This window comes from Mangifera indica, chromosome 1 (genome assembly GCF_011075055.1).
Source record: "Mangifera indica cultivar Alphonso chromosome 1, CATAS_Mindica_2.1, whole genome shotgun sequence".
In the NCBI taxonomy this organism is placed as follows: Eukaryota; Viridiplantae; Streptophyta; class Magnoliopsida; order Sapindales; family Anacardiaceae; genus Mangifera; species Mangifera indica.
The window spans coordinates 896163-906757 of NC_058137.1; the positions used below are offsets into that span (position 1 = coordinate 896163).

The 10595-nt window shown below is 35.2% G+C and overlaps 2 protein-coding genes across 2 annotated transcripts; one reads left to right on the forward strand and one right to left on the reverse strand.

Annotated features, from left to right (window-relative positions):
• Positions 1–1290: 1290 nt before the first annotated feature.
• LOC123225231 (probable serine/threonine-protein kinase PBL8) lies at positions 1291–5521 on the reverse strand. The gene is made up of 7 exons (XM_044649143.1): positions 5314–5521; positions 5071–5187; positions 4644–4978; positions 4432–4567; positions 3436–3572; positions 3218–3341; positions 1291–2083 (listed from the first exon to the last, which is right to left on the reverse strand). The coding sequence occupies exons 2-7, from the start codon at positions 5120–5122 to the stop codon at positions 1584–1586; spliced, it is 1284 nt and encodes a 427-aa protein (XP_044505078.1). The 5' UTR covers positions 5123–5187; positions 5314–5521; the 3' UTR covers positions 1291–1583.
• Positions 5522–6178: 657 nt separating this feature from the next.
• Positions 6179–7160, forward strand: LOC123225265 (50S ribosomal protein L17, chloroplastic). Its single transcript, XM_044649190.1, has 2 exons — positions 6179–6470; positions 6553–7160. The coding sequence occupies exons 1-2, from the start codon at positions 6233–6235 to the stop codon at positions 6960–6962; spliced, it is 648 nt and encodes a 215-aa protein (XP_044505125.1). The 5' UTR covers positions 6179–6232; the 3' UTR covers positions 6963–7160.
• Positions 7161–10595: the final 3435 nt, after the last annotated feature.

The following is a 10595-nucleotide window of genomic DNA, read 5'->3' on the forward strand; positions in this document are numbered from 1 at the left end:
AATTAACTTTTGGGGTGTGAAGTAGCTGTCACCTAAGGTTGGAGCTAGAGCACAACCAATCTATGTGGGTATTGTGACTGTGTAGCATGTTGGTATGTTACAATTTGAAATTTACGGTATGAAATCCAAATGTAGGGTTTATATGGGTTTAAGTTTGCCAATCTCAATACTTAGATTTTACGATATAGGTTTGTATCATTTGATATCAAAATCACCATCATATATTTCAGTTACAATTGTGTAATATGTAGGGTGGTGATATTAGTATTACAATGTTCATCCGACATTAGTAGAGAGATCCAAATATAGATTTATACGAGTTTGAGTTCATTAATTTTAATAGTTAGTTTTTAAGATATGATTTTATATTATTTAATATCAAAGTTACCATCATGTTTCTTAATTACAGTTGTACTCGAAATAGTGATGTTAGTATTGTAGTGTTTATCTAAAGTAAATAGGGAGTTAGTATACAATTAACCTATACGGGTGACACTAACATTACAGTGTTTGCATATAGGCTTTAAAGTTACAGAGTATTGTGGTATATAATAATCTCAAATGTAAGGTATGAGATTTAAATGAATAGTTTATATAATTTTGCACTCTCCGATATTCAGAACTAACTTTTAGGGTATAATTCATCCAAAGTTCATATCAGCCCAAAAGGATGAGTAAATGAGTAGAGAATATGTAGCGCATTAGAAAGGGGTTGATGTTCTTCACTATATTTTTATTTGAATGCCGCAGATGGAGATATTCGAGGAATTGACTTTGTGACAACTATCAAAATCCATTCTCCTGAATACTTTCAGTTTCAGGAAATGGACGGATAGGTTTCAGATAAGCGTCAGGTAAGTGATATCCGAATAATAAGCAGATTAGTCTCTTTTGCCCATTGCCCATCAGTTTCAGCCACCATAACTGAAAAGCAAGCCAATAGGAATAAGGCGATACATTTAACAGATGATAATGGAGGATTATTCTGCTAGTGCGCTCCCAGGTCACAATCGAAGGAATAAAAGAAAAAGCAAACAACTTTTCACTGCAATGCGTACAACTTTCTGATAAACGCATGCACATTTAACTTGTTCTAACTTCTAATGCTTTTATGAAAGGAGAATGGAAAGCACATGGAAGTAGAGCTAAATGAATATTATGAAATGTTAAAAATCTCCTCAATAATTATGTAAATCCCATATTAGAAATCCATAAATGAGACTCAAATCTCATATGGATCCTAACATGCTATATCCTTCTCTGCAATGCATTGTTTAGAAATCCCAAAACTATATAAAGCCCACGTCAAAATCTTAGTTCATGGCAAAAGCAGATCCATCAACAGCAAAATAGGTAATCGTAGAGGAACAATAATTTAACATGGCAAATTTCCTAGGTGAAAACAATTAGAAAATTGACACAAGCCACCATGTTGTTGCCGGGGCTTGGGTTCAAAGTGGTACAGGTACAGCAGTATACATTAAGTACAAAGAAGCAAATGCACCCATGATTTAAGAAAATTCGTGTCATGGGGGTTGGAGAGGAAACTGCACACCAAATGAGTATACAATAGCTCACAATTTTCATCTAGCTCTGCATGCCACGGGACTGGGGGAACAATTCGGATTGGGTGACCGACAATTAGCACCAGGGCCAACATTATTGCCAAACCTAGAACGAGCCCGGTAACCTGGGACTCCTCCCATATTGAAAACATTAGCACCACTAATAGCTAAGGTTGAGGTAAGTGATGATGAGACTTCATTACCAACATCACTGGTACATTGTAGAGGTTCCAGAGTTTCAACTACATCACTCATTAAAGGCCTCGCTTTAGGATTTTGGCTTAGGCAATAGTATGCCAAGCTACAGGCTTTCTGAGCTGCCCTCACTGAGTACTGATTTTCCAATCTAGGGTCAATTATTTGCAACATTTTTTTCTTGTCATTCAGTTTCGGCCGGGCCCAATCTACCAAGCTTTGCTCCTTGTTTGGTCGCGTTTTGTCAACAGATTTTCTTCCAGTCAAAAGCTCCAAAAGAACAACCCCAAAGCTGTATACATCACTTCTGGCGGTAAGGTGGCCTGCTCAATTTATACAGATCAAATTAATGCACAAGCACTAGCAGAAGTAAGAATTCTTTTCTGTACAAGAAACAAGAAAATTATCACGACACGGACATCACTGCTACCCAATCAACTACTGACTTATTTAAAGGAAGCCACAAACCTCATGAGAAATGAATTCGAAAAATTGCTCAGGCTATACATAGTAATGTGCTTAAGAGTGGAAGCCCTTCTTCAGTATTGCCTGTTATTCCTTCAATTATGCTCAGGAATCGAATAATGGGTTCAATTGGCAGGAATCAACAATGAAAATACTTCAAACCATTGTCAAAGGCAAAAGCATCCAATAAGACCAACCCTTTTGGTTTAATCAAGAATACTTTACAGGAAATTTTCCAACCCTCTGGCTAAAATTCGTGCAAACTAAAGAGGTTCTGGGACTATTTTGGAAACCTCGCTTTAAGTTCTAAATTTTCTAGAAACTTTTCAAAACCACACTATAAGATAAGCACAAAAAAAATTTCCCTTCCATCAATGGTTCTATTTTTCATTATTTCTTTTTACTTTTTTTTTTAATTTTTACATTTCAAACTGCCACCGTATTTTCTATCACTTCATAGTTCAATCATTATTTTCTTACTCGCACTCTTTTAATACTTAATAGTTCAGTCATTATATTCTCATTTTCTTCACCAGATTTCTTGTCCCCATTAATTATATGTTTTTTCACATAACCAAGAAATGTTGTATTACTTCCTGTTCTGGAGATAACAAGAAAATATACTGGTACTTAAAATGTGCAAGTTAAATGTAAAAATAGGAGAAAGACACTAATTGCAGGTATACAAGAGACCATACTAGTAACACTCCAGCAAAGAACCTTAAAATTGTCCATAAGATACGTCATCCAAGTTGAATCAGATAATACCATCACACCACAAAACCCCATGCCACTTCTCTATCATGCAGTTCTTATTATCAGTGCCATCAAAAGTAGATGTCATTCTCCTTACATACAGATCATAGATTCAAAAACAACTCCCAGTTCTCTAAATATTTCAAATCAAAGATTTCCTTTTTATCTTTGCATATAGATTACAATGAAACAATGCTGATAAATTAGGCATTTGTAAGATAAAAATAAGGGCATACCAGTCATTACATATTCAGGAGCAGCATAGCCGTATGTACCCATCACTCGAGTTGATACATGGGTCTCATCACCTTGTGGTCCAGCTTTTGCAAGACCAAAATCAGAAAGCTTGGCAGTGTAATCCTGAAGATTTCAAGATAGCAAACATTGATAAACAATAACAAATATACCAGACAACCATGATAGAAAATTGTTAACATATGAAGTTTCCACTCACAGAATCCAACAGTATATTAGAGGTTTTAAAGTCCCTATATATAACTGGCCTTTCAGCATTGTGAAGGAAAGCAAGCCCTTTGGCAGCTCCAAGAGCAATCATCATTCTTGTGGCCCATGATAGCGGAACAGTTGCCTCTAAATACCTCAGGAAACACCACATTAAAATGAGATAACTTATATGTTACCGGAAACCAGATAGAAAATTATGCCCCCAGTGTCATCAGATTAATTGCTCTCTTCTTGGTAAGCCTTATTTTCCTCAGTAAATCATTATAAAAAACAATTGAATTCGCACACAGGATAGTAGATCGCCACAATATTAAATGAATAAATTATTTCACATTTGAAGAAAATAGTCCAATAAAATCAAAGTTATGATTGCAATGTAAAAGCCTTCCAGAAGATGAAGAGTAAAGATAGTTGGCACCCCATTTGAAGCAAGAAGCATTTGAGTATGAAATGCTCTCAACTATTGAATAGGAGAACCAAAGTTTATAACTAAAAGTTTCTCTTCCATGTAAATGACACTTATATCTGATCATTAAATCTTGATTCCACCCATTCAGTAGGGTGAACTTGAATGTTTTTCTTTAAAAATCTATCAGTTTCTATTTGCTTGACGTTCTTATCCTAACGACACTTGATGAACTTTTAAGAAACCATGAACTGTACTTCATATGAATTTTGACCTGAAAGAACACCATCCAAGGCATATAAACTGCAAAATTGACAACACTCAACAATGGAAGTAGCAGGGTAGCACTGCCCAAACAGAATGGGAAAACAATGTGTATGAGTAGACCTTCTAATGATTTCCTAATCAATCAAAACCACACAGGATTTGCATTCAGACCCTATAACAAGGAATGAAAAAGTTCCAATTGTTTGACTTATGCATATAAAGTCATTCTTTTAAGCATTTAGTAGACATTTACTCAATGCTTCTAAATACATGGAACAGCATGTATAAAAAGTAGAAAAGATAAGTGCATACTTCGAAACAGGTGATTTTCAAGGCTTCCTCTGAACATAAACTCATAAACAAGTAACCTGTGATCATCTTCACAACAATATCCGATCAATTTAACAAGATTAGGATGTCTAAGTTGGCCGAGGAAGTTGACCTCCGTCTGTGAAAAATAATTAATTAATTTTAAAAAAGAAAACCTTCCAATGAAACAAAAAAGAGAGGAAAATAAAACATACAAGCCATTCACGGTGGCCCTGAAGACCCTCCTTATTGAGAACCTTTACAGCGACAGGGAGAGATTTGAGACCAACCCTAACATTCTCGTCAATGTAACCTTTGTAAACAGTTCCAAAACCACCTTCTCCAAGAATATAATCAGAGCGAAAGCTCTTAGTGATAGTCTCGAGCTCGTACAAAGTGAAAGCAATCACATGAGTATATAGCACCGCATTGCTTCTAAAATCCTCCAAATTACGAGAAGTAGAAGAATCGCTCAGATCTGACACAGAACGACTATGCTTCTTCTCGGTTTTAACAGGCAAAGAAGACAAGATATGTAGCTGCTGCTGAACTGAAAAAAGGTCGAACACCACAAATACGAATAAATAAACAAAGAAACCCTAAAATTGAACAATAAATGAAAATAATGTCAGATCTGAAGACCTTGAGCATTGGTCACAACAGCCGATTCCTCTCTAGTGCCACAGTTGCCCATTTTCCACTTGCGTAACGTTGTTCCTGATGGCTCTCAGGTTGAGTTTCATTCTTCGTGTCTCTGCACTGTATCAGCACACATTTTCTTTTTTCAAATTACTAGAAAAATATAAAAGGACAATCGAAAATTGGAAAATTATATAATAATTAAAACTCCACAGCCAGACTTTCTTGAATAACAAATAATCCAACCTCTCTTCCTCTCGTCTCGACCACCGTCTTCCTTTGACTTTTTTCTCGGCGGCAATCAGAGTGAGTCAAAGTGAAACTCAGTCCCCTCCCTCTCCTCACAGTATGTGGTAACGTGGATCTCCACTTCACTTTTTCCTCCTGGTATTCACTCTACCTCTGTAGACTGAAAGATAATTTTTTTAAAAAGCAGTGGAAGAATTATGTGGTGGTCCCTCATGTTTAGTTTCAATTCAATCATCCAATTAAATCTGAAATGACAAGTGCAGCTCTTTATTAATTAACATAGCTCATAATTTTTTAAATATTTTATTAATATATTAACATATAATTATATATTATTTTACTTATAATTTAAATCAATTTAATTATATAAAAATATATTAAACATATATTTAAAATATATATATAATTTTATTGATTTTTTTATATTTGAATGAGGACTAAATTTAAATAGACCCAACTCAAATTTAGTTAGTGCTTAGATTGATTTAGTCAAATTCAAATTAGAATTTTAGTTAAGTAGTTTGATTTGAGTTTAAGTCAATTTTTTTTTTTAAATATTATTTATTTTGTCAATAATAAATTTATTTGTCCGTGACAATATTCATCTCATCAACAAATCTGATGATATTGTCAATCAATTCGATTGAGCTTAAATTCAAATATGAATTGGTCATTTAGGATTCAATCTGAATTCGGAGTTAGTTCATATAAAGGGAGATATACAACTTTTTCTGAAATTAAAAAAAAAATGTAAGCCCAAGTTATTGAACATCTGGGCTGGATCCATGTACTGTACAGAGAATTGGCATGGGCTTTGAATCAGAATGAGTCCATAATCTGAAAGCTATGGTTTTAAGTCTTATCTAGTCTTATCTCATTTTTAACTATCCCGAGTGACTCCAGCGGACTCACAGCAATGGCGATGGCAATGGCAACGGTGACGGCCGTAACGGATACTTGTAGCACATGGAATATGGCATCTCTAAGTTCAGCTCTTCCTTCACTCAATTCCACTTCTTCTATTCGATTTTCATCCTTCTCTTCTTCCTCTCAACGCCGTCTCACTCTCACTCTCAACAAACAACCGCAACTACTTATCCCATCTTTCACCGGCCTGGCATCAGCCAACCCTATAACCTCCCTTGGCTTCTCCGGTAAGTTTCTTTCTTCTCAATTTTTTTAAATATTTCTCTTTAATTATGTTATTGAGTGAGAAAAAATCAATTTTGGTTTTAGACTGCACGAGCTTTGGAAATTGTTTCACCATTGTGGATAACGGTTGTCGAGTTTCTGCCATGAGGCATGGACGGCGAGTTCCGAAGCTAAATAGACCGCCGGACCAACGACGGGCGCTTTTGCGTGGCCTCACAACTCAGCTCCTGAAGCATGGACGGATCAAAACGACTAGAGCTAGGGCCAGTGCTATGAGGAAGTATGTTGATAAAATGATTACGCTGGCAAAAGATGGTTCGCTTCATAAGAGGAGGCAGGCTTTGGGGTTTATTTATGAGAAGCAGATTGTTCATGCTTTATTTGCGGAGGTCCAAGACAGGTATGGTGAACGTAATGGTGGTTATACTAGAATTTTTAGAACACTGCCTAGGCGAGGAGACAATGCACCCATGGCTTACATTGAGCTTGTCTAGCTTTTAATTCTGTCATACGTAATTAAGGCTTTATTTGTGTCTCTGTACTAGCAATTTGTCACTTTCGAGACTGCTGATGATGCTGTGATTCGGTTCTGATATGTTTGTATTTTATTTTTTATTGGGATTTTGAAGCAATAGTTAACATATTCGTTTTTGGACTACTATAATATTCTGGAATGGATGAATGTTTCATAATATTTCTCTTCTAATGTTTTCAATGCAATATTATCAGTTATCATTTGAGAATCATCCCCACTAATTTCGTCATGTATTGCTCTTAAGTACTGTTGTCTCAACACATTTTAAATGTATGTGATCGGGAAAATATCTATTATCATCCTATTTTTCATCCATCTGAGCATGCCCAATTCATCACTTTGGTGGCATTCATTTGCTCCTTTGGTTTCAGCATTTTGTACCGTAATTTAGTTTACAACAATGAGCCCTTCAGAATTATTGAGCACTTTCATCTTCAATTTTTTGACAAAGGGTTAAGGGTTCTTCTAAATTGTTGAATGCATATGTCTGTGTGGTTCTTAATATGTTGACAAAGCTTAGGGAAGCTTTACGGATTCTCTTCAAGTTGGTAGTCGCATTGTCTTTATAGTATCATTACATAACTTGCATTTTACTAAATGGGCATTGAGCTAGCTAGGAGTCATAGGCTGCCTTTTGTGGGGCTTGGAATTGTTGATCATTGTTAGGCTAAAGAGTTTGTTTGGTCTGTGGTTGATTATGGGGGGCTATCTAATAAATTTCTCAGTAACAATATTTCAAGGGCTTCTTATAAAGATTTATTGATGATAATGGAGAGCAAGTGTGGACCTAAAGAAAGAGAGCTAGGTAAAAGGAGGTTTTGAGGCTGAATGAAGGATTCAAACTCAGTGCAAGCTTCCAGTGGCCAAGCCAGACTCTTAAACTTGAGGATAGGAGTCAAAATTTAAAAAAAAAAAAAAAAGTCTTTTTATGGTAATGTTATAATTAACTGTTGTTCTAATTTTTGTGGGGCCAGCTATGGCCATAAAGAAGATAAAGAAGGAAACTCCATCATGGCAAGATGAAGAAGGAATCAAATGGATGGAATTGGTTTTAGTTGCTAACTGCATTCAATTTGGAATGTTAGGTGCCTTACTTCCTTTTGGTTCTTCAGAGGATAATCTGATTATCATTGGCTTTGCAAGTTTACTCCAAAATTTGTATATTCTACTGGTTTTCTGTATTATGCTAGCCTCAGCTCAAAATTTGTATATTCTGCTTTCCTTGAAAGTGTTGGCTGTCAACTAATGCTGTGTCTCCACATCTGGCTTCATTGTCTTGATCATCCTTTATCTACTTCCCTGACAAGCTAGTGGCTACAATGTCCTTCCTCTATGAAGCATAGTTATACTATTATTCCACTATGTTGCAAATGGAAGTTTGTATGCTTGTGTCTGTCTTTTTGGTGTTTTGTTCAAACAATGTGGAACTAAAACACCCCCCCGTAAGTTTGGTATAGACTTATGAATGATTTACTATACCAGTGATTTTCCAAGTTTCAAGGGCTTGAGTCTATCAAAGGTTCATTCTATTCTCCTCATTGGCTCTGCTTTTGTTCCATTTTTTTTCTAATTATTACTGCATAAAAGCAGTTCAATCTCTTTGCTGCAAATACTGAAGAATAAACCCAAGATCCTTTTTTTCCCTTCAAGCATTTCATTTACTTGCATGTGTATGAGGGCTCATTTTTATTTTTTATTTTTGCATTCTTTTTGCTTCCTTCCCATGCAGCTGGATAAACAGTTAGATTAGATAATTAGTACTTCTATTTAGTTGTTCATTGAGTTTCCATATGCCTAGGCTGTTATATTTTGTGTCAGACTGTTGTTGGTGGATACCTTTTGTTATTTTCTGATACATATTCATGTATTTCCTTCTTGCTTTTATTGAGGAGTGTGCGGCCAGAATTGAAGTTCTCTTTTTATGTGGAAATTACTTCATGACTTGTATATATTAGATCAATACACTTTATGGCTGTGTTTACATCTTGTATGTGTGATTCCCAGGTTTACCATATAATGTCAATGGTTGAATAAATTCTGTGTCCTAATTTTGTGAATGAACAGGGGCTGTTAATCATTTATATATTCTTTTGGGTACCAAAGGATTCTTAATATCTAAAAAGTTGTAGACACCAGCTGCATTTGGCTTTTGTGCTGGTCAATTTTCAACTCTGAGAATCAACTGAAGCAATTGCTGCACACATGTTCAATGAGGAAAACCAATATTTACTGCCCTTGGATATTGAAACCTGTGTGCAAGATATTCCAATTTCTTCATTACATGGATTCGGGCATCATTTTGAATGCAGATGCATGTCTAGCTGTACTAACTTTAAAACTCATTAAAAATGAGATTGTTCTTTGATTTATACATTGGGACTATCGAGTTTGTGAAAATGCTTTGTTAACCTGATATTTCATTGTTAAATCACATTTGTATGTGGTCCTTCTGATGTGAATGGGAATCATATACGTGTAGTGTTAGTGTCAAAAGATATGGCACGATATATGTTCATTCTTTTTGTACAATTCACATTACCCTTTTGTTTACTTACTTGAGTGTTGTGTTGATAATTGATCTGATAGTGGGACAACTAATCTGTGACATGAAGTTCATTATATCTATTTATCCTGAAAATTTTTTATCCCTGTAATTTTCCCATTTTAATGTGCTACAATGATTAAACATGGTTGCGTGATATTTCTATATGTAGTTAAAGATTAAATGAAAATGAACATTATTATGAAAGTCTGTTGAAGTGAACATCAAGAATTCATGATAGTTGGCATAAATTGGGAAATTTATCTAGTGTGTGGACATTAAGGTTTAAGTGCCTATTGTTGATTTTCTTGTTGACAAGTTTATGATAAATTGTCATCAATGAGATTCGCCGCATTATATTTGTGCGGTGCTAAGCAACCTAGAAAGTTGTTGGTTCAAATGGTGGAAAAGATGGAAGGTGGAAGTGAAAAGAAGGGAATAAAAGGAGTGGCTAAAGGGGTTGAATATAGAAAGTGAAAGGCATGGGTTGTCTGATAATGAGGTGGGAGAATAACGGCAATGAGAATGAGAATGGAATCATCTTTCAAAAAGAAGGTAAATTCTGGTGAGGTGGTGGGGAATAAGTGCAAGTTGGTTTGGTGCCTGTCATATTCATATTCCCAATATCATCTTCTGCTTCTCTGTCATCTTCTTCCGTGATATCTTCTCACATATATGCATATTCCTTTCTAACTTTATTTTTTGCTTTGACAGCTTGTTTGTTCTTTGTTTTGATGGAAGAGGTAAGCCAGTTTGTGACCAATGGTCTCGGTGAGAGCTGATTGATTGTTCTTGATTTTGAACTGTTATATAGATTAAAGAATATGACTTATCCTCCACAAAATCTAAAATCTTTCTTTATAGAGTGGTGTGGCTGGTCTGGCCCTTAAGGGCAGTTCGATTCAGGTGAAGTTTTTTGTTATAAAATAATAATAATAATATATACACAAACAAACAATGAGTACAAATTAAAATGCAAACAATGATGTCACTATGTGATTAAGCATCTCAAATTAAAAATTACTCAATCATATAGTGACATATTATGAT